This window comes from Parus major, chromosome Z, assembly GCF_001522545.3.
Source record: "Parus major isolate Abel chromosome Z, Parus_major1.1, whole genome shotgun sequence".
NCBI lineage: Eukaryota > Metazoa > Chordata > Aves > Passeriformes > Paridae > Parus > Parus major.
Genome location: NC_031799.1, coordinates 37576013 through 37601025, shown reverse-complemented (window position 1 = coordinate 37601025; position 25013 = coordinate 37576013). Strand labels below are relative to the sequence as shown.

General features: G+C 37.2%; 1 protein-coding gene across 14 annotated transcripts in view; it reads right to left on the bottom strand.

Moving 5' to 3' along the window:
* The window catches only part of AOPEP (aminopeptidase O (putative)), a 204205-nt gene that overhangs the window by 166001 nt on the left and 13191 nt on the right, over positions 1-25013 (bottom strand). For 13 of the 14 annotated variants that reach the window (XR_004500435.1, XR_004500434.1, XR_004500436.1 and 10 more), the window contains exons 3-5: positions 22397-22563; positions 15866-16025; positions 11482-11730 (exon numbers count right to left, since the gene is read on the bottom strand). Coding sequence is in view for 8 of the 14 variants with exons in the window: in XM_015653218.3 (XP_015508704.1) it covers positions 11482-11730; positions 15866-16025; positions 22397-22563 (576 nt within the window). In the remaining 6 variants the exon portion in view is untranslated. The remainder of the gene's footprint in view (positions 1-11481; positions 11731-15865; positions 16026-22396; positions 22564-25013) is intronic. The other variant, XM_033520371.1, reaches the window with a different exon arrangement.

Here is a 25013-nt window from a genome sequence, read left to right as displayed (position 1 = left end):
TTTAAAAGATATGTAGATATGACACTTAGGAACATGGTGCAGTGGTGGACTTGGCAGTGTTAGGGTAAGGACTGGACTCAATGACCTTAACAGTCTTTTCCAATCTAAATGTTCTATGTTATCCCCTCAGCTCATCCTCTATCTGATCTTCTTTCCAACACATCTATTTCAGAACACTGGCTCTGCCTTTCTCCACACTACCTCCTGGCAGTTTCTATACCCCAGCAGCTAAAAGCAAGAGAGAATTGGCAATTAGGCCTCTGTTAGATCATTAAACAAAATGTACACAGAACACAGTATAACACACACTGGAATCAAGACATGGAGATGCAGTGGAGGGATTTACATCCTTTTATTTTTCCCCCATCTTTTTCTTCCATGTGTAAGAAGCAGTGCTACACAGTCTTTCACACTCCTCTCTAAAGAGCCTGTAGCTAACACATGTAGTAGTAGGAAATTCAGTCTCTGTTCCATGGTTTCATTTGATAGACAAAAAGGGCTCAAGGTAAAGATGTTTAATTGCTATGTTCACAGCAAGTGCCTTTGAATACAACTGACCAGTCACCCCACAAAGACAACATCGGCATAAATCACAGGTAAGAGAACAAATTCCTATTCCAATATCTGAAAAAATTTAAATAATATGAGGAAGCTGTCACTAGAATCAGCTTTTTGTGTAACAAGTTCTAAACCATTGTGTAAATAATGATTTGCACAAGAACTCCTATTTTCAACAATATGTCAGTATATGTCATAAAAATTAGGAACAGTGCTTAATACCTCATCTCAACTAACAGCTGAAAAGCACAAATATTTAAAAGGACACCTACCTCTATATTTTTTCATGATTTAGCCATACAATTTGAAGTTTCATAGACAAATTACAATCATAGACAACTTACAATCATGTAGTACTCAGAAATTACTCTACTTACTCATGATTTACACGAGTATTACAGGGACCAAAAAATTAATTGTAGTACATTAAAAATAAGAAAAAAACATCATCTGCATATATATTACCTGGTTGCTGAAGTTGTAATTGCATGGACAAAATTAAATTGCTTCTTTGGACACATTAACTGGAAAACTGAACCAAAAATATAAGCACATATTTAAAACAGATTCAATCATAAACCACATCTCATATATTTGGAAAAGGAACAGATTTTGCAGTTGCATAGCCATTTAGATTACTTTAAAATTATTTCAAATAGTTACATGTTCTAAAACAGGTAAGTAATTTTTGGCTCATGGTTCCATTTTTTTTCCACATAGTTAAGCTTGAACATTTGTAGAACTGAAGGAGGAAATGGGGACAAGAGGAGTTTGTTTGCTTGCTTGCTGTGGGGATTTTTTAAAGGGTCTGGGAGATGCACAAGGAAAAAAATAAAGCCATTCTTCTTGTATAGTATTATACTGTTGGTTCAGACTGAGTTCAGTTTACATCATCAGAAAGATAAAAAGACTTAGAAAAATAATTGTGATAGTCAATGTTACATATTAAGTCATTTATACTTAATCAGTAATGAAATATTCCACATTGTAATTTTACATCACCTAAAATGATTTCCCAGCAGAAAACAAAACAAAAAACATTTTAAGAAATATGTCTCTTCATTCAACTAAATCAAACAGTAAAATCTACATTGGACAAAATCTTGCACCTCTAATGAAACCACCACTATCCACACTCACAAAGGCATATGTACAGGTTTTCTTGAACTAATCATTCTGCAGGAGTACCTTGTGGGCATTAAATAAGGCACTTCCAAAGTCTTAACTACATTATGAAACAAATTCTAAACAAGTGAATAGAATCAGTCTATTGTGGAGGAAGCCAGTCCTCTGACAGGCATCCTCCCCAGAGATCAAGCCCCTAAGATGAGATAAAATTGCCTAGTCACTGTGACTAAGCTGTGGACCCCTTCCTGCGTCAGGACCCCATGTTATCTCCCTGTTAACTATTGGTCACCTTATCCCCTCTCAGACCATTGTCCCCTTTCTGATTCTCCCCTTCCCTATAAACACCCCAGCTTTTTCCCAGATCGATGGTTAGACCATCACTGTCCCCCTTCGCTGAAGCCCACATTAAAGACCTTCTGTGGAACGCCGTATGATCTTTCCCTCTCTTATCTGTGTGGGCAGGGGCACCCCTGAACGGAGCTGGCTGGGCTGAACAGAGCTGATCACAGAGCAGAAATCGCTGCTCAAAGAGCCCATCACCCTAAAGCCTCTGCCCGTGCTCCAAGGGTTACCCCTGGCTGGAGGCTGCCTGCAGAACCCTGGATGGTGGCTCTGTCCCCTGCGACAGCCTGACTGTCTGGGCTTGTTGCTGGCAGAAGCTGGGGGACGGACAGGCCCCCAGGACACAGCCACAACAGTCTATTGCTAAAACATTCCATAGAAGATGACACCACATGCAATAAGACTAATATTAAATCCTCTATCAGGATATTAGACCTCTGTCACTAAAAATCCCATTCCTTACCCTCAATTTCAATAGCTATTATTATTTCTAGTGTACTGGAATTTCTACATGTGAAATTTATATCTGCCAGGATTAGAGGTAATAATGAAAATGCCTGTATTTTTTAAAAAAACCAAAGAGTAAAACCAGAAGTACCATACCTTATTTAAATTAAGGACTTATTATTTCAATTTTAACTTTGAAAAATTTCAAAAAAATTGAAAAAACAATTTTAATTTCATTACTTCCAGCAGCCCAGAAGTTTGAAGAATGCATTCAAACTTGGAAGATAGATAATACCTCCTATCACAAACAAGAAAAGTCTGGAAAGGCTGGTGCAATGTTAGAACACTGGGTTTGTGTTCAAAAGTTACTTAACCTTTGAAAGGGATAGGAGAGGAAAAGGAATTAAGAAATGTGTATTTCTTCAAAAGATCTTCTGTAACATCTACACCCCCCAATTGGTTACCTGCAAAATAAGAATACATTCCCACTACTCCCCAGATTTTCTGAAAACAAAATACCATAATTGTCGAAAGGCTCTCAAAGTACCATGGCAGCATGAATGAGTCATATAGGTAATATGAAGGGGGAGGTGTCATTTGTAACAGAACATAAAACCAAGGGAGTAGCACAGGTAAAAGCACTGAAGGCTTGGAATCCTAGGAAAAAATCAAGCTTGAAGAGGCCTCTTTTCACTGTCTCCTGAGATGGAGGTTCCACAAACAAGCTCCCTGGACTACCTGTTTCAGTGCTTAACCACAGTAACTGTTGTTCTTTGTACCTAGTCTGAAATGTATCACTACAAGTTGTTAATGTTGCTTCATATATTTTCCTTATTTTTGAGAGAACCATGGCTTTGCCTTTTCTGCAACTATGCCCTAAGGTAACCAGACAGTGACCAGTCTCATTTAGTAATATCTCTTCCCCAGGCTGAACAAATCTAGCTCTATCAGCCTCTTCTCATACAGCATATTCTCCTACCTGCCAATAATTCCAGCTGATGCCTGATTCACTTTATGTCTCTGTCATAAACATGCAGCCTAAAACTGGGCACAGTGTTGTACCATAAGTGTCGACAAAACTATTGCTCCATGACAGCGGCAGGCAAGCAGAGCAGAAGCAAACCAAAACTGCCTACCCAACTCTCTGCAACTAACCAAAAAGTTTCCCTGGCCAAAATCAAAAGATGGAGGTTAGGAATGCATCCTTCAACTGCTCATACTCCTCACTGCTATTCATAATGACAGGACTGTGCAGTTTTTGTTCAGCAACATCATAATTTTTAGCCACATGAATTTTCTTAGCCTCCTCTGAGCTTGTCACCAACAACTCAACTACTCAAAATTACTACTCATAAAAGAAAAGAGCTAGGGATCCTTAAACCAGATGCCGATTAGAAACAAAACTAACAAAATTACAAAAAGGAAAATAAAGTCACCAATTCATTTGCATAGTTTAAATGGGGTTTTGTTTAAACTTGAAACCAAGTCTACAGCAAAAAGACTGACTTTACACCTTGTAATTGATGCCAGATGAATTATGCATGGATTTAATGATTTCTCTGTACTTCCACTTGTTTTAAGTATCATTGGTCTTCCAGTCTACATTTAAAATCTATTATCTGGATTGGATTCTTCCTAGGTGGGGCTGGTAAATTGCAGACTACTAGTAATTATCATAGAGACTAAGAAAGCTTCACATAATTGGTATGGCAAGTCAGATCAGAGATAATTGCATGACAGAAGCCTGTGGCTGCTTTGAACACTGTCTTTCTTTTGGCCTTTAAAAATTAAGCTTAAGGCTTCAAAACAATTGGCTGCATTTATTATCTTGTTTCTTACCACTCACAGCATATACATGCAAAATCTCTTTATAAGCACTCTATTATTTATATGATTCAGAAAGTTAAGCAGAATGGTCTAATGCCGCTGACTGAATGTTAAACAGGAGACAGACTATTTTGCTACTGATCTACAAAGCAAAAGCAAAAGCAATTTTCAATCATCTTATACATCTCTATTGGTAGAAAAAAAAAGATGAGAGTTAAAGTAAGACATAGGGAGAAAGAATTCTGAAAATTAATTTCAAAATCACAAATTCAGTGTTTAATAATGACAATTATTTTTTTCATTCCTCCATATTCTAGCTCTCTATAAACAAGTCACTTTTGAGGGAAAATTATACTTTTATTCTATAAATGCCATGCAACTTATACAACAAAAATAAAATCATTAGTATTACCTACATACCTATATATGCACATATATAAAGGGTAGGTTTGGATATATATTAGGCATACACATATACTATATATCTATAGATATACAAATGCAATATACATGGAAATATGCTGGCCTCTCACATGTGCGTGTGCAATAGCCACACCCACTTTTCCTGAGCCAAACCACTTTATGTCAGCTTTAAGCTGGGAACAAGATTTTACAGTTATAAACTTCTGAAATACAAGTTTATATTGGAAATGCTTAACTATAATGATGTTAACAGGCTCTACCATAATTCTAATCCTTGAATTTAAAAACATGCAGTTACTATTCTACAGTAGCATCAGAAGAGCCCTCCAGTACCTCTCCAGCTTCAATGACCAAAAGCCCTTTTAAGAATTCATGTGCCACTCAGCAAAAGAAGCAAGTGATTTTTGAGCTCCTAAAACAATATTCTTTATTTATCTCATAAAATTACAAATGGTAATAAAGTTGCATACTTGAAACATAAGTAAGTCCACATGTTCTAAAACATCCTTTTTTGTATTAATTTTGGTCAGTAATGTCAGACTGAGATGTTGTCTTGTGATAGTATCCTGTAAGACAAGCATTTTATGAAAGGTGAATATTGTACCTTGTCTTCCAAAAGCACTGAGAAAGCTCTATGGAAAGCTATCAGAAATGGAAAATAAATCCCCCTGATACTGCAGAACACACATCTGGCTTCTCTGTTAAAACATCACCTGTTACAAGTTAATAGACCAACAAGGCACATTAATAAGGAAATACATTATGGCTGAAGTACTCCAAATCCTGTTTTGATACCAAAATGACAACTGGATGAAGGATGGTGATTGCAGTATACCAAAGTATACTTAATACTTCAGCTAAGGGTCAACAAACATCTTTAATAACAGCTGGTAGGAGAGGGTTAAAAGCATAAGATTTGAAAAGAAGCAGGGAGTAGCTTCTCTCAAAGTAACCTTGAAGGTGGGAACGCTACAACTGTCACTGTTGTAAAACTCCATTTATTATGCCTACTGTTCATCCTTTACCTGTTTGGAGAAGCAGAGATGACACTCTCACAGATAAGCTTGAGTCTTCTGCTGGGAGAGAGCAAGATCATAACAATACCACCTTCTAATAACCTGTGTGTGCACAAGACATACTGGGGCAGGCAGCAGGCTCCCCGTGCTGTGCACTAGGGCAAACTAAACCTAATGGAGCCTGGCTTGCCACGTGACTCTTTTCACCGGGATGAACTAAGCCTAACAGAGCCTGTGCTCCTGTGGGTCTCTGCCCAACGTTGTTAGTGGGTCAATGAAATAAATCTACTCCTTGCATTTCAGCTGCAGCTTGGTGGTTGCCCCAGTTACCTCTTTGTGTCAATTCACACAACCTATAAATGCCACTAAGTCCACATGCACTTGTTGTACAGCCATACTCTGATTTACTGCTACCACAGTTAAGACTCAATTTTTCTTTCACCATAATTTTACTTTTTGCTTTAAAGTTTGTAAATGATTATTTCTGTGTGAATAACCAAGTACTGATATGTAAAAAATAAATATTAAAGGATTACTCTTGAGAGTGTTTTGTCAAATAAAAACAACTGGAAATGTGCAAAAAGGTGTGTCTACATTTGTATTGACTCATAAAGGGCTTCTACAGTTATATCAAATAGTAAAACAAGGTTCTGCAAGACTGAACAATATTAAAGGTTTTACATTTAACTTTGACATTTGAATGTTTTCTAGTAGTCCTGGCTGACTTTCTATGGACTTATCAGTTGTCATCGTAACATTACAGAGATACAGAACAGACAAATGGTAGCTACAGACGCATTGATCAAAGAGGTTGCTTCAGCCTTCTCCCTTTTCAATTTAAGAAGTTAACAACCTTGGTGACATAGACTGGAAAGACTCAAGAGGTCTGCTGATATAACATTTTTTTAAGATACTGATATTTTTTTTTCTTTGAAGAAAGTTGTATGTACAAAAATTTTTTTAACATGACAGGATAGGTGAATAAGATCTTTATGAACAGAAATTGAAAGCTGGGTTGCTAAATCTGTATTTAGTCAGCTATATAAGCTGGCCTGATTTATAAATATTCCAAGCATTCTTATCATCAAATGCCATTTGGTTTTTAAGGGTGTCCAGCATAGTTGAAAATAAGGCCATTAATTTTAGAGCCTAAATATAATTCAAATAACATTAGGATCCTTTTTTGCAAATGGCAGAATCGTGCTCAGAAGTTCTCTGGTTCCACTAACTTTGCTGGGAAAAATTATCTGTAAGTACAGATAAACTAGGTTAGACCAGATTATTATAGACCATTTATCCCACAGCCACTACTAGTACTAAGAGTTTAAGAAAAAACTAGGAGCGTGGTATATATCAAATGACACTTCCTTCATCATACTCTTCTAGATCCCAGCAACATGTAATATGCCTAGAAAAGTTATTTATACATAGTACTTGAACATTTCCTTGTGCTAGCACTTACTACAAAACTAGTAGATTAACACATTAATTTAAACAGAAAAAGCAGCCATGCTATGTTATTTAAACAATGTGTGCTGGAAACAAAAAAAACATTAAAAAAATTGCTTCAAAAGGCGAATTTCAACTGAATGCAAAGGCTTACAGTTCTCAGAGGCGTAAAATAAACAGCAGCACATTTGCTCTGAAGAAGTAGAAAGCTGCTAAGCAGTTTCTAGCACCACAGAAACACAAGAGATTGGTATGACTGTGAAAAAGCTAAAGCAGTTAAACACTGCAAGAGGAGTCAAAATCTCAGTGTAGGCTCAGGTGGCACCAAAAGTTAATTTCCATATTTGAAATAAAGTTTCTCAGGGAATGAAAAAGAACAAGGAATTCAGAGTCTTCAGGTTCTGAAAAAATGAAAGGAAGTTGTAGGTCAGTGAGAAGAGACATCAGAACACTAGGTTTTCAAACAGGATCGACAAAGCTAGATCGGGAGTGAACTGACTGGAACAGCCCAAACAACCAGTGAATACACAGACCCTACTTTTCATCTGAAATCCTTCATTCAGCTCTCTTCATGTGAATAACTGCTGGTTCATATGAGAGCATCTGCAACTGTGAAATACCTCGGATATTTAAGTGCCAACGGGGTCGACAACTCCTCAGGAAGTACCATATCATCAACAGCATCAAAACATAGTCCTACTTTTAATCTCCTGATTTTTACCTCAGTTCTCTGAGTGCATGAATGATATGCACTTTTCAGTGTAGTGTGTGGTCAGAGATCTCTTCCATGAGCAGCCTAATCAGAAGCTCTAGGGCCTTGTAGTCTTACACACTTTCCTGCTCCTTTTACTCCTTCGCTCTCTTCTGCTAGTGAAAGAACTTAAAATTAGATAACTGCAGTTACATGTTCATGAGATTCTCAACATTCTAAAGAAAGCATTGAATCTCAGGCTTTTAAGCTATTTAAATTTGGCCCACAATTCTTTATAAATTTAATTTCTGTACAGTTCATCACCAACAAAGATGTGTAGGCCACATCACTTTTTTCCTGTCATGAATTTAGGAGAGGCTATACAGAATCACTTAAACTAAAACACTACAAAAACTATAGTGTGCAAAACTAAATCCTCCATCTTTAAAGATCTGTAGGAAGCAAGAGGAAATTATTGCAATTATTATATATTTCCATAGAGAAGTCCATAGCCAATTAAAAACACAGGAAAATATGAACAGAAAACACAATGAATATGCTTTCAACTACAGTTTTGCTTATAATGCATCTGTCAGACTTCAAGAGAAATGCAGCTGACCCACAGTAGCTGCCACTGATATAGACAGTTCAAAACATATAATTAGATAATTCTGTGCAAGAACTATCATCATTTCATTCCAATCTAAAATGTTGGGGAAACATCCCTCCTAAATAAGAAGCATTTTGAGATTTGAAAAGCATAGTAAGTATAATCAACAGAGGAACAAAGAAAAGTACCAAATGTTGTAAAGCCCTAATACTTCAGATAATGACTAAAATTCATGTCTGTTTCCTTCTCTGGTAGACAGGAGTCCAATTAGAGTTCTCAAAACAACAGCTTCTATGTGCTGGCATGCTGTACTATGTTTGTACAGCTACAGACAGACTAGAAGATAAAAAAATACATACTACAGCAGCCTTTTTAACCCAAAGTAATTGCTAACTTTTTTTTTCCATTGTGTGGGTTTTGATGTCGTTTTGCACACAGCTTATTGTTAGCTTAAGCAATTTAGGCAATTATCAATGCATGCACAGGAATTAACCATTTAAGTAGCTTGCTATATACATATAAGCCTCTATTGGAAAAATCACATAAAATAGCATATGAGCTATTATGAGTCACTTAATGATCTCCTGTCCAAATACAACTTGACATTTAAACATCTTAAACTGGTTCTTAAAATAGCTAAATTTTGAAAAATTGGAATGCACTTGGCTTGATGCACTGTTAAATGACAGGCATCAGGAAGTATGCACACCCATTTTTTCATCCTTATTTTCAAAGATATGGATTGCTTGGAAGTGACAGTGGTTACATGAAGCATAGGGGAATAAAAGCACAGGTTTTTCTCATCTCCTTCACAAAGAAAACACAATTATAGTATTCTGAACATGCAGTCTGGACTCAGATAATGACAGATTCAAAAACTAAATTTTGAAGACTTCTACTGTGTGCTGTAATTTTGGCCCAGACATCATTATCTGCTTTCTCTTTGATTTTGAGCTATTTGGGTGTATTGCCCTTCACAGTTCCCCAGATCCCTGCTCTTATGTCACAGCTAAGTCAAATGGCTGGTTTATTCCTCAGTTATGGCAAGGCCCTGTGCCAGCCTTTTAGTTCCACGCCTTTGAAGTCACAGAAGATTGCTGAGCAGCAGCAAGTTTCATATGGCTTCAAGAATATGGCACGCAGTACCACATCTCATTCCAAATCAAACCACCAGGCAAAGAACTGGGCAATTTGTGATAGGTGTGCAAACCAACTTGATGTTTTCATTGAGTGAAGAGCTATGACTGAAAACTCAGTAACCCCCAAAAAGTATCTAGAAAGCAACGAGCCTTATATGACAGAGGAGGGTGACTGAATGCTAAAGTTTTAAGTTTCCTAGATCTTAATGAAATTAAAACCAAGTAAACTTCTACTAAAAACTATATAATATTGTTCATGTGCCAATGGAATTTTCTATTTTTAAGCCAAAAGAGGATTGCAAGAGGAAAGCTGTAGGAACAAAAATCTATAGCTTGAAAGGACCAATCAAATCTGGCAAATCTGCTAAAGGTTATAGGACTGGTGCCACACCAGGAATTTGGCAACCTGGACCATGGGACTTGCTTTGCAAAACCTGGCCTGCTGATGGGGTCAATCTGTCATGGAAGGGTAAGAAAGAGCATCTTCAGTCATAGGCTTGCCAGGCTGGTGAAGAGACCTTTACACTAAAGTTTCTGGGGAAGGGGAACCTCAATCCACCCTGTTCATATGATGCCCAGAGCCTGGAGAGAAGTCACAGGTCAGTACAAGGGTGCCTGAAGGGCAGCACAAAGGAGTTGCAGCCAGTAAGTCAGTTTCCTCAAGGGCCCAGCTTAAAAGCCACTATGCTAATGCATGCAGCATGAGGAACCAACATGGCCTGCAGGGCCATGATCTTACTGGCATCAGAGATGTTCCCACTGATTGGAAAAAAATAAACACAAACCCCTTTTTAGAAAGGTACAGAAGGATGATCTGGGGAACTACAGGCCAGCCAGTCTTTCCTCAAGGTCCTGCAAAAGCATGGAGCAGATCCTTTTGGAAACTATGCAAAGGCCCATCAAAGATAAAGAGGTGATTGGTGACAGCCAGCATGGCTGCACTAATGACAAATCATGCCTGAGAAGTTTGATGGCCTTCTAAGATGGAGTTACAACAGTGGTGGACAAGGGAAAATTAACTGATGTCATCTACTTGAACGCAAAGCATTGGGCACTGTCCTGCACAACACCTTGTCTCTAAACTGCAGAGACATGGATTTTATGGAAGGACCACTCAGTGGATATGGAATTGGTTAGACAGCCACACTCAAAAGGGTTGCGGTGAATGGCTCATTGTCCAAGTGGAGAGCAGTGATGAGTGGTGTTCTCAGGGGTCAGTAATGGGACTGGCACTGTTGAATATATTTTTAAGTGACACAGACTGTGGGATCAAATGCACATAGCCAGTTTGCTGATAACACCAATCTGAGTGGTATAGTCAAATTACTGGAAGGAACAGATGCTCTTCAGAGAACTGGTTTGAGAGTCTTCACAATTCTATGAAACTTGATAATATAATCCTTACTATTTGCCTTCAGCTTCTGAAGGTACGTATTTGACCAGAAACTCATACACTGGAAATGCTTATGAAGAAACTCTAGATCTCAATTTTAACATACTCCTATCAAAATGTAGGGCTAAAATCAATGCCAAAAGAAAACAAGACAATGACATCAAGTATTTAGATCAACAGAACCAACAAAAGAACTTCAGTTTGACAAATGTAAAAATTCGGACCCACACTTCTAATAAGCTTGTATTTTCCTTCCCTGAGCCCTGTTAAAGTTAAAATTAAAGGTCACAAAGGATGCGAACAAACCTACTCATATGAAGTCAGAACTAGAGTTTTAAGTTTGGTTTAAGAAAAAAGAGCACAGCAACTTTGTATTGACAGCAATCTGACACTGTTAACTAGCTGCTAAGAAGGAGTCTAAAAAATATAGCAGATTGGATACAAAGAAGTTTCTTTACCTAGCCATTCCCAGGCTGGAAAAGTTGGAAGGAACTATCAGAACATCAAGCCTGGAAAAGGGATGGGTACCCAGTGTGGCATAAGCAGCTGAGAGGCACTGAGGAATTAGCTGAAGCAAATATTCTTCACAGCTTTCCATAAGGCACCAGGGAGCAAAGACTCTGTAAGGAATTACTGCCTGCAACCTGGCAGCAGGATTTTGGAAACGGCAGGGATATTCCACATGACCACAGATTTCTTCATGCCATCTGACAATACGAAACAAAACAAAACAAAAGGAAACAATACTTAATTGTGATATCAGAAATGTGAACAACTGACTATACTAAGACAAGGATATTCTCTAAATATTAGAATAACAGAATTAATTTCCAAAGAACCAGTTAATTTGCATTCTCACCCTGTTCACACATGTGCAGCACTTTGAAACACTCACTACTACATCTGAGTAGAACTCATAATTAAAGAGACTAGTCACACCTTGTTTTTATAACAGATATGCATAAAAATAATAAGTGCTCAAAGTATATATAAAGAGAACTAATAAGAATACAAATACATTTACTCAGAAAGTTCTTATTCAAACTTGGCTATGAAAATAAAATTACATATATATATTAACATAACATTTACACAAGTATTTTAGGTGCAATTACAATGTAAATTCCAGAAGGGATTTTTTTCTGCTGTTACTAAAACTCTCCAGAATTTCAAGTTGTTATTATTATGATTATTGTTGTTGTTGTTATTAATATTAGTATTAATATTAATATTATTATCTTAAAAACCTGCTAGATGTCAAGTCAGGCTTATAATGCTGGACATTCAATAATACCACATAAGCCAAACCTTATTTTATAGTACTTTTACAGGATATTTAGAGCCTTAGCTGGAAAAAAAATGGAGGGGTAGATCAAACCCTTCCTAAACACTGAGTCATATAAATTCACAGTAAGTTATCTGCCCAAATAGATTCTTATCTAAACAGAAATCAGCTACATGTTTTCACTGGTTAGCCTATGTTCTCTACAGTGCACAGCCTCTTCTTGGTTTGAAACTTCAGTTTAAATAATCTGGTTCTACTATGCCTCGACAGGCAAAGCACCTAGCATTGCCCAAAGCACTTATGCTTGGAAGATCATGCTGACACAGAAAACAAAATGACGACATGTAGAAAAGGATGAGATTGTGTTGAAGTATTAACACTTTAGCACCTTACACAAGTCTTTCTGTCAAAGAAGTGCACTCTTAAGTACTTTCATTGACTACACATGCAAAGAAACCACATATGTCGCTACACAACTTTTTTTCTAAGGGTAGTTTAGTATATTTCTGCTCTAAAACAATGTCACTTCCAATTTTATTACCAGAATTGAGATTAGGCAGGAACATGAAAGCTAGCAACATATCTCTTAGAAAAGTTGCCAATTTCTTTATGACCACAAGGAGATAAAAAGTTATAAACATCATAGCTCCATTTGACATTTACTTTGATACAGCCTCATGAGGTCAAACTCACTGGCAGCTGGATACAAAATACATTACACATTTCAACAGCTTCTTTAAGAATTCCTTTCTTTTCCTGCTGCCCTAAAGTTTATTTCCACTCTTATCTGAGATATATGCTTAGTATTTGCTTGTCTATCCATTTCACACCCTTCCTAGAAGTGTCTGCTATTGTGAATAATGCTGGTTTGGTTACCTGGTCTCACTGACTAAAATAAGCAACAATCTCTGCTGTGCTAACTCCCTACTGAAGATTAACAGGAAATAACTGTAAGAGCACATTTTTAAGGACGCAGATTTTTGTGTCCTGATTAACTGCAAAACTACCTAATACACTTAGGGTCTCCTCTTTGTCTGTGTACAACAGACACCACATTTGCAGAGAATTTTTGTACTTTTTTGTCATTTTTTTTCCCAAGACGCATTAGTTCTGTTTCTTCCACTGACACTAACTGCTCCAGATAAACCAAACTGTGTCAATTAACTCATCCAATAACCATCACACAGATAAACTCATAACTATGACCGTCACACTGGTTAAAACTTCCACTATTTTTTGCTACAAAAAAATTACAAAAATATTCCCCTCTTTTCAGAAATTTTCCCAAAAACCCAGAAACTTTCATTTGTTCTCTCAATACTGAGCCAGAATAATCTTTTGCACCAAAATCAGTAAATTCCTATTGTCAAATGTGCTGTACTTTTGAGAGGAATACATCCACAGCATATTTTTGCAGAGGCAGTCATACTATAAACAAATAAGTGGCAAAGAAATAAACACAAAGCAATTTGTAGAAGCTCATCAAACGTGTATTTTAAAATTAGAACAGGCATTTCTTATTGATCCTACATAAAGTATGTAAATTCCTATTCTCAAGATTAATTTAACCAAAATCAGCCAAACTGCAAGCCATTAGAATAATTTCATTTTAAATTCCAACAAAAAAAATCCATATGAAGTCCTCAAGTTCCAAAGTCTCAGTAGTTCACTGTCTTAATGCTAACAAAGTGTTATTCAAAACAGCTGTCTAAAAGACAAGTATTTTTTCAGTAAAATTTTGAACTGAGGAACAGAAAAATGTTACATAAATACTTATAACCCAAATCACCTTCTGTGAACCCAAATCACAATAAAATAAAAATTCCTGCTGATGTGGAGGCTTGTTTGCCTGGACTTCTGTAAAAGCCAAACTGGCCACAGTTTCCCACAGCCCTCTGGACAAACTGGCCACATACAAACTGGAGATGTGGTCTGCAAGATCGGTACAAAACTGACAGACAACACTCAGAGAGTGGTGATCAGTGGTTTTCACTAAGGCTGGCAGCCTGTCACAAGTGGAGCTCCCCAGTAAGTTGTGTTGGACTGCACACTGCTCAACATTTTTGCAAACGTTCTGGTTGATGGGTTTGAAGGCATTGTTATCAGGTTAGCTGTTGAGGTGGACACATCAGAAGGGAACACCATCTCAGAGACCTGGCCAGGCTGAAAGGTAGGGCTGCAAGAGCAGTGTGAGGTGCAGCAGAGACAAGTGCACAGCCCTGCTCCTGGGGTGACATCCCCAAAGGGCCCAGCACAGGCTGTGACCTGCGTGTCTGGGGACAGCCTTGCTGAAAGGGACACAGAAGTTCAGGGGACAATGGCTTAAACCAAGTAATTGGTGTGACACTGCAGCTATGAAGGCAAATCAGATCCTGGGCTGCAGCTGCAGGGACATTGCTGGCAGAGGGACAGAGGGATAACCATGCTCTCTGAGCACAGCTTGTCCAGCAGCACCTGAGGCATTGCATCTGCTCCTTGTCCTCACAGTTCAAGGAAGACACAAAAATGAACAAGTGGCTGCAGAACCTTCCCTGTCAGGAAAGACAGAAGGAGCTAGGCCTTTTCAGGGAAGGGGAAAGGGGAAGGGGAAGGGACCTCATGACAGTATTTCAAGTACTGAAGGGCATCTACAAAGGGCACAGAGTCACTCCCTTTACAAGGAGCCACATGGCCAAGACAAGGGCCAGTGGGTGCTAGGTATCTTCATCTAAGCTCCTTCCCATGAAAGAACAGACTAGATGAACTTTCAAGGTCCATTACAACCTGGCTTGTTCTGTGATGCTATGATATGAATTTGAAAAGCTAAGAGTAATATATGAGGAAATCAAATCCCATGTCTGAGACTTCTGCTAACTAAGGTGAATACATGTGAAAACAAATGGTATTTTTCCAGAAACTTGTTTTCTATCTTCAAATCTTATCTTCAGGCATAAATTTCTTTGCTTATCCATCACTCTGCAATAATTCAAACTCAGTGAATTTTGATTAGACTGGGAGGAGGAATAGATGTATCCAAAATAATTACATTTATACTAGTTTGGTCAAAAAGAGCTAAGAATCTTTGGTCCAACTCTATTTTATGGAACCACTGCACTAGATCTTTCAGGAACCTGGTCATTATACCATTACATCAACCCAGGCAAACCTTTGCACAGGCCAGCTCTAACTTGCAATGAGACTGAAGCAAAACAAAAAACTATTTTTGCAATATTGTAGCAGGAGTCATTAGGTATCCAGAATGGACTAAGTCAAGTATTTTAAGAAACAAGACAGCATCTGGCATTGTTGCAGCAGAGTGTTAAGGATATAGGATACAAATTTAGTGGACAGTGGAATTTACAAACCCTGTTGCCCATTAAGCAGATTGTTTTCACATAAAAAGAACCACTCCCATGAAATAATGCCTTTGGAATTATTTTCCTGTCAAGATTTTTCCGTTCAGATTAAACAAGTTCTATTTTGATCCCTGTGCTAATATGACTCATTTTCACATTCCCCAGAGTAAATGGAAATGCCACCCATACATATAATTTTTCAATAATATTATAAACACCAACCTGAAATCAGTTTGTGATGATGGCAAGGAAAACTCAGTGTTTGTTTCAGCAGCTGTTTGTTTGAAGGACTGCTGTTTAACTTCCTGCCAGCACCCCACAGCAATGGTGAAGGTGGATGCTGGCATCGGCATAGACACATAGTAGTACCAGCTCAACATACCTGTAAACAAAAGAATGTTTGTACAGATTCATGAGTCTTACAGCACATGTTAGGTACTTGACATTTTCATGTACTTGATACTTTGGGCCAAACCTCCCACCTTACATCCTGGTATTTTGTGGAGGAAATAAAAATAATTGCACTGAGATATATAAGAACAGTTGTATATAACCACCATGGATTCCATGCTGTTTGCTTATACCTGCAACTTTGCTCTAACTGCTGCTGTCTTTAACTGTAAATAAATCATCCATAAGTGGGATGTTACTAATGCAACTTAAAATAATTGTACTGTTATTGCCTAAGAATTACATCAGACATGAAATCTACACACACAATATTAAAATTAAACTCTTTCAACCTTGTATCTACCATTTTATGTTGTCTTGTTTGTATTATCTCACACAACCCAAAGCCTTTCCTTTGTGTTCTGGGTAGTACCAAACTGATAGGCAAATTTTAACAAATAACACTACCACCTATTTGAGGTCCATAATATGTCAACCAGGCAGTAAGAAATCTAAGTTTCGACTCAGATGAGACATTACCTAAGTCAGCAATTTGGTCATGTTACCCATGAAGGTTCTAAAACAAGACAAGAATCTATTATAAAGTAAAAATACGCTAAGTTTTATCATAATAGGAACACAATGTGGGGAGACAAGGAGCATGATATAGGATTTGTATGTACAAACACATTTTTATAAGGTGGAGGATAGTTTAGAACAGCATAGTTTTCATTAATACAAATGTTGCTTAAATTTTCTGTTTGTCCCTTAAAAAAGATATAGTTTAAGAATCACATGCATGTATTAATTTATGATCATAATACAGTTACTACACCATACTAATAGATTAATTCTCTTGAAAAGAGCCTAGCATGAGCTACAATCTGATGAATCATGTGCAAATGTCTGTAGCTAGGGCAATGATGGAAACACACAAACTTCAGTTATTTTGAGAGAACCTCAGTACTTGATCTTTTGCAAAAGTATTCTGACTAGGGCTATGAAACACTACCAGAAGGGAAGAAAAAATAAAAAACCACAACTAAGTGGAGACCACAAGGCACAGAGGAAAGGAAATAGACAATTGCTGCAAAGCATCACTTGCGTTCCTACCTTAACGACAAAAACAGGTCCAAAGGAAGGACAAAGAAGAAAATCTTAATGTTTAGCCTCAACAGATTTTCCACCTTCTATTTAGTATAACAAAACAATAGTATTTGTGAAGTCCTCTGAGAGGCAGATAAAGTCTTTGCCTCTTATATGCACTAGAAAGCACTTAAACTCCTTCATCGCAATTCCACTTGAGGCACCATTCACCATCAAAAGCCTTTTGTCAATATTGTCAGGTGAACATGTATCACTCTTATAATTTTCCTAACCTCCTGTCAGTATGTAAGCAGAATGGATTTATTTGCTCCAAATATATTAAGAATAAGGAGGATAACTTTGCCAAATTTCAGTCCACCCTTTTTTTTTCATTATTATTAACTTCACGAAGCTTCAAATAAGCCCAGAAAAGCAAATGCCATCTTGAGAGATAAAGGTTATCCAGAGCAGCAATAATATATTACTTCAGAATACCAAATTCCTGATGTAGAGACTTTCACTGATAGTCACTGTGCTAGAGGCCCAAGACTGCACACACTGTAGTTAGTAACAACTTTGCCATTAACTTGCATACACACAGGACAAGGCTCAGACGTTCTGCACTTGGTGTTGCATCTAAATGCTATAAAGCATTACAAAATGCTCCATGTAGTTATGTAAAAAGCTAAAGTTATATAAAAGTTAATTGTAAAATCTTAAGAATTAAATAACACCAAAGAAAATTGTAATTGAAAAATTGTCATGTATCTTCAACTATGTTATGAAAAAAGCATGGAAGGCAAAAAGCAGTTACAGAAAACTGTTCCAAATGGCATGGGATATAAAGGAGAAAACTCTCACAACTGTGAGATTGTCTAAAAGGAAAGGGTGTTGGCCTGTACTATGCAAACAGAGATCAGAGAGGGTTACAGTGAGAAACAAGTTTAGTAAGACAGGCTAGAGCAAGCAAGGGTTTTTTTTCTAAAGAGCACTCCACAAACAGCTTGAACAGAATATCTAAAAGGAATGGCAATCAGATTAGCAGTCCAGAGAGAAGAACAGCATGTACTGCATTCAGAGATTTATACAAATTAGCAATGAACTCATGCCATTTAGAGCTGACTCAATGCAGAAAGAGTGAAGGTACCAAAGCCCCCTTTACTTTGCAAGGATTTTAGAAATCATGTGAACTATGGATCCTCCCAGAGCAAGATACAAGTTTTATAATGTCTCTGCACATCTACCCACGTCTCAGTCCACTTTCTGCAGTGCTTTTTGATACCTTCTGCATTCATACTCAAGAACTATTGTAGAACACCTATATATTTATCCTACAGTTGTTGACTGAAATCACATGCACGGGCATGACAAGTGAGTTCTCTCTACAGAACTACAGAATCCTTCACACTGGAAAATAGTGCATCTGCTGATCAGTGACTGACAAGGTCTTTTTACTTGCGGGAGTTATCTCTGGAGAGAAATACGAAGCAGCTGTTTCAAAGACAGCTTAACTAACTCACTTGTGTCTTCTCTCACTACTGGTAAGACTATCTTCCAGCCTGACCTCTCCTATAACTTCACTTCCTTCCTTACATGGTCTTTATGTCAGTGGGCTTTGTTTTGTTTTCCTTCATCTGTATCCTATGATGTACCCTAGCACGTAGATTGAGATCACAAGCTCCACGCTACCCCTTTTCGCTGCTCACCCTGTCCTCTGGCTGCACCGCGCTTTTCAGTGTCAGCCTTGGAGACAGCTCCATCTCTAGGATAACAGAAAACAGTGCAGCTGAAACAGGGTTGTGGCCTTCCTTACCAAACACAACATTTTGTACCATAAAAACATCTTCAGACTAAGCAAGGACACCAGGAAAAACAAGAGTTTGGGCTGGGGTTAGTCCATGGGAAAAATAACGTAGATCATCCTAGTCCTTCTACTTGTAATTTTTAAAAGCTTGATTCCTATACATAATTACTTTAGGCAATTATAATATTTTCAAAGCATTTTGTTATTTTCTCTGCCCATAATTCTGAAAATACTTTTTCTTCAGTTCTGCAAAGAAAATATATTGTGTCATAAGTGCACTAACCATGCAGCAACAATCACCTATTCTATGAGTTGAAGGTGAAAAACTTTCCATGCAAATGTTTAACAGGAAATCTTAATCTATTTATAATTGTGCAAAAGAACAATTTAAAGATCGTTTATTTCTCCTACTTGAAATAATAATGATGAATGATGTAATTACTTCCTAGAATTTTTAATGCATTCAGCTATCTTTGAGATCATTAAAATCATTTGAGTCCTGCAGAGTTCATTATAACTGAAAAAAAAAATGCCAAAGCTATATCTGTTAATTCCAGATGCAAGAACGTTATGAACATTTTTACTTACCAGCATATTTTTTGTCAAATAGTTTGCACTAACACAAATACAGATGACGTTTACTATTTACTAAAACCCACAAAGTTCAACTACCTCTATGGAAAAGGAGAGAGACATAGCCCTGCACAGCAATAGATACATGAGGTAAGAGCTAGTGCTATTATATAAACATGCAGTTAAATTTGTGGTTATGTAGAAACTACCCCTTCGCGGGAGCACCAGGATTAGGAGCCCTCCATCTTTCTGAAATACTTTGTAAATTGTAGAAATGTTTTGATCTCATCTGAAAACCAGAATTCCCACAGAGGTCTCTCACATTCATGCCAGAGCATTAGTTCAGCACAGGCTCAGAGGGATGAGTAGCACATGACAAGCTCTCAACTACCCTGCTGTAGTCCCTGACACGTGCTGGAAATCCATCAACAAACACAAGTACTGCATTCTTTTGTTTTGCCTTGTGGAAAGCGAGGAGCACAAGCAAAGGCAACTGTTGTTGCTGCTAACTACATCACAGGAGCAGTGGCTCTTCTAGCACTGCGTTTTTTCTCAGTACCAGCATACTCCTCACTTATAATGCAGATGTCAAAACAAGATCAAGGATTACATAGTAGTAGAATAAGCACAGGATAAACAAGCCAGTCTATTTCACACTTAATGGCTGAATATCTACTTCTTGAATATGAATTGAACAAACAGAAAGGTCCTTGTGACTGACTCTATTTGCAGCTTCTATGTGTTACAGTAATGTGCTGAAGGAAAATAAAACAAGTGTAGAAAAGTAAGTCTAATGTTTAAATGGCTCACATTACACACACATGTAGTGGTCCATGTCAAGCTTTCTCCCAAAGGACAATTATTAATTATTAATTGCATTTTTCTGATCAGCTTCTCTAAATGTTCCATGGAGAATGTAACATACTTTAAGCACTTTTGATCATACTCAAATGTGCACACTTCTACTTGTGTAAGTATTCCATCACTATTCTCAAACAAACATGGCCTCCCTCTATCTCAAATGATAAGATCAAACACAGTTTTGTAGGAGGCAGAATGCAAAAATGGCACATATGGGAAGAAATACAGACTCTTGTCAAATACAAGTGGTAAATGAGGAATCTCCATATGAAAGTACACCTAGCCCAGCTATGCACTGGATTACTGCATCCATACATGTAGAGTTGTGTGCCTGTAAAGCAGAATGCAGCTCTCTAAAACTTAAAGCAATCAACTTTGCTTGGTGTTCATTTACTGTCTGCCTGCATACTGGTTTTAAATACGACTTCTAAAGGAAAAAATTATTTCACTAACTTGTAATTCTATTCAGAATAAATTTATTCACAACCATTTACCAAAATGCTAGTTCTTTCCAATAAATTGCATTTTTATAAGATAGATTTTATTATTCTGTCAGTTATGTGTAATTTTATAAATATGCAGCACAGCAATAGCATACTGTATGTAAACAACTTGGCAACCTTATTTCAGTTGAAGGCCTTGAAAGGCCTTCTGGTGTCTCTAAAGACAAAATTTTAAGTTGGATACATTTCATGTACCTTCCAGAATTGCCAAACAACCATATCTATGTGCACAGGTTATTTAAAACAACAGAACATTTCAAACTTTTTAAAAGTCCTATTAATTAAACTCATGAATTTGTATTCCTAAATGCTTTAAGAATTTATTCAAGGCTTTACATTAGCACTTACATAATATTCCTCAGAATATTACTCCTTTCCCTTTTTGCATCTGTATTAGTTTTGCAAATTTTTACAATTCCAAACAGCTTGCTGGTTTTTCATTTCCAGCTGTATGTAAGCAAGACAATGAGGGTCTCTCATTAAACTAGTTAAACACTGATGGAAAAGCTGTTATCCTAGCAAGTCAAGAATGTTCTTGCTTTCTCAATGCTGATACAGGAACATATTACTCTCCAAGGAAGCTGAGCAGCTAATCATGGCAGTTTTCCATATTTTAGCAGCTGAAACAAACCTTAGAGGTCTCATATACAGCCAAATATAACCAGACAATTCCATGAAAATAAACTCACTGATGATTCTCAAATCAAGGAGACTTTCTCCTTTTTTTCTGCTCAAGAATAAACCTGCCTATTTAAAGGGGAAAAGAAGATATTTTCCCCAGAAAAGCTTCATTCTAACCTTTTCTTACATGCTACTTATCATCAGACTACTCACACTAGAAAATACTGACCCAGTTTTACAGAATATCTCAAAACTCATGAGAACAAGACATACTTCATTATATATACATACAAGACTTAAAACTTCCTTCTCCATGAAAGAGGTTTAGATAATAAAGTATAATCAATACAGAAGAAATGCTTGTTTGCTTACTGTTGAAAAAGGTATGTTTTATCAATGCAAAAACCCCCACAGAGATCAGATTTCAGGGCACTGAACTGATATTCTTCAGCTATTCCATGTATTCCAGGCACCAGTTATGACACAATGGCTGCTTCTGATCCCATGCTGAACTATGCTCAGACTGGAGAACTAAAACTGAAAGATAATTATCTACCAAGGCCTGAAGTTGTTGAGAGGTACTTCATAAGATACTCCCTCTACAAAACTCGAGTACACTGTGATTAAAATAAAGCAAATTTATGGAAAATTAAATCTAGGTTTGGAAACACAGAGGGGGGAAAAGGTAAGCAGCACAGTGAAATGCAGAAATGTAGATATTTTGAATACTTATGAAGTTATGCTGAGGCCTTGAGCAGGTAACTTTTCCACAGAATGACACGGAGATTACAGAGAGACATTAAAGTGTTTTTAAGGGTAGGAAATTCACTCTTTAACAAATCATGTACTTACTAAGCTTGATTTCTAATTATAAAAGTATTGAAAATAATTTGCCTTAAAAAATATATATTTCACCTTCTCGAAGCTGGACTGGTTCTGCTGAGTTTTCACCACTCATTAACACAACAAATCCTGAAGCTGCTCGGACTGAGGCTTGCCATGTTGACAAGGCAACAGGTGGTTCTTGGCATGGGAAGAGGGCTCTGTTGTTTATTGGTGATCCCATTGTATAAACACATGGCCTAAATGGAAGGAAAAGAGATTGGAGTTGAAATTACAATAGAACTGAATTAAGTTCTATATAAAAAATCAAAGATGCTGTTGTACAGAGGTGGTTTCTTTCTTTAGCTTCAGCTCTTCAGGTTTCAAAACCTGTATGACATGAACCAATCAAAGTACAATCTAAGTCATTTAAGAAAAGAAAAGCAAGATTACCACAATACCTTCAAACTAGAAAAAACTAACTCCAGTCTTTCCCTCTCCTGCTTTTGCATTGAGTCTTCCAGCCTCGTACATAACAGCTTCAGTTGAACCCACAAGGTCAAAGAAGGCTTCTGAGTATCTTCTGATGAAGCCATGGCAGGGCTCCCCCAACACCTGTGACACCTCCTTGCTATCATCCCAGTAGTGCTTTCACTACCATGAATCCAGTCTCCTGGATTAACAACCTGGAGGCTCATGCACACTCAGCAGTAGGTCTAGTTTTCAGTCTTCCTTAGTCCAAGCCTCAGTAAATCCTGACATTTTTACATTTAATCTTAGAGCACCCTAGTTCACCTGTCTTTGTGAATTTCAACCACAGGGTATATAATAATAATTAATTTATATCCTATCAGCTCCAGACTCCTTCTTGATTCTTACATAGCAATCTTCCTTGTAGTACCACTGCTTTTGCAGTTACTCTAACCCCCTCCCCAGAAAAACCTCTCAGTCTACCACTCCTTTCCAATTTCAGCTGCAATATCTCACGCCAGTAAATTTCTTATTAGCCACTTAGCTAAAGTTGGGAATATAATAAAGCCTTTCATTAGCTCATTCTAACTTGCTATCACTGGTAGATGGACTTAATGATTCTTGGTTTACTTATTTTGTTGCATTATCCAGTTTTATCTAAATTCCTATTACTTGCATAAATAACATCACATATCTTAAGGGGGGAAAAAAAGCTATTTTTTCAATTATAAATTATATAAAAATCCACAGTCAATAGTTTTCTACAGTAAAAGAGTGAAAATCCTGAAAGCATCACTTCACTACAATGAACTTTTAAAAACCTCTGATATTTAAAGCTAAATATTATGGGAGCAAAATACATTATTTTGTGAATCCTCAAGGCTCAAAATATCTCATCAGCATCCTTCAGCAATTGAGGTGAAAGATTATTAAAACACTTTAAAAAGTAGGAGACAAGCTGTTAGGGCAAAACTGATTTTACAGTGGCTAAGATCTTAGCATTTTATTTACTCCCCTCCAAACTGCTTTTCCTTTCAAATTATTCCTTCTCTAAAGCCAATTCCAAACTATACAAAAGAGAAAGAACTTGGAAATACTGACAATCATAGATTCAATATATTCTGAAGATATTTTTGCCCTCTTGTCATTGTTATCTGTGCTACTAGATCCAGTGCTGTATTGGCACATTTAAATTACTGTGGCTTAAGTAATGCAGGCGAGCTGATCTTCCAGCAAAACAGGAATGAAAGCTGCAGTTAAGTGGCCTATTGCTAATGCACACAAGCAGAAAAAGAAAATAATCTAACTTTCCCCATCATGTACCAGAGTGAATAGAGTACGACCAAGACACCAAGCAAAGTTCAGGTAACTGCAGTGGAGAGAAAGACAACTGGTTATTTTTTAAACAGCAAAACACAACATACATCTAAATGTGATAGACCACTAATCTGCATGATTTTTAATTAACTTGGTTGGAATTAAGCTCCTAAAACGGAATCTGTAACCAACTCTGATACGCAAAAAATAATTGGCTTTTCTCCTGTAAAAACAAGGAGTGCATGGCAGTTAGTTCACAGGAAAAATGAAGAACCTGTTTTTTCACCTTCCAGGAAGACCTGCTTCATCCTAGTAATGTTAGTCAAGAGCTACTGGGCTTATTATTTACCCTAAAACACATATGTGTTGGGAAGGCATGAAAAGGTGACTTCTCGTTCATGAAAACTTTATCAAAATACACAGGTTTATAAAAAGCGATCCTAGTAGAGGAAAGGTGGGATTAGTGATTACTGCTACACACATTTTCCCAATGATTTGCCACCACTGTGAAGGCTGTTTTGTCAGGTGCCATTTGTACAATCCACTCTTAGGAGCACTGTAGGAGATCTTCATATTCTGTAGAGAGAAATGCCACAGTGACAGAGAAAACTGGCTGGCAGAACAGTGCTAAACTAAATGTTGTGATGCTGTGTCAAATACAATTTTTACATTACAGGGAATAGACACTACCAAGAACATTAATGTCATCTGCTCTCAGAGAGCACTTTTACCTGCAGACCATAAGGTATTTTACAGATAATGTCAATGCCATTTCACAGATAGGGAAAATGAAACTCAGTGAACAGATATGCCTAGTGCTAGCACTCAAACTTCTCCTACAGGCTTAGTTCTAAGCCTCCTGGTCCAGTAGCTTTTTTCCCTTACGACATTTTAATGCTAAAATACACACAAAAAGGTCACA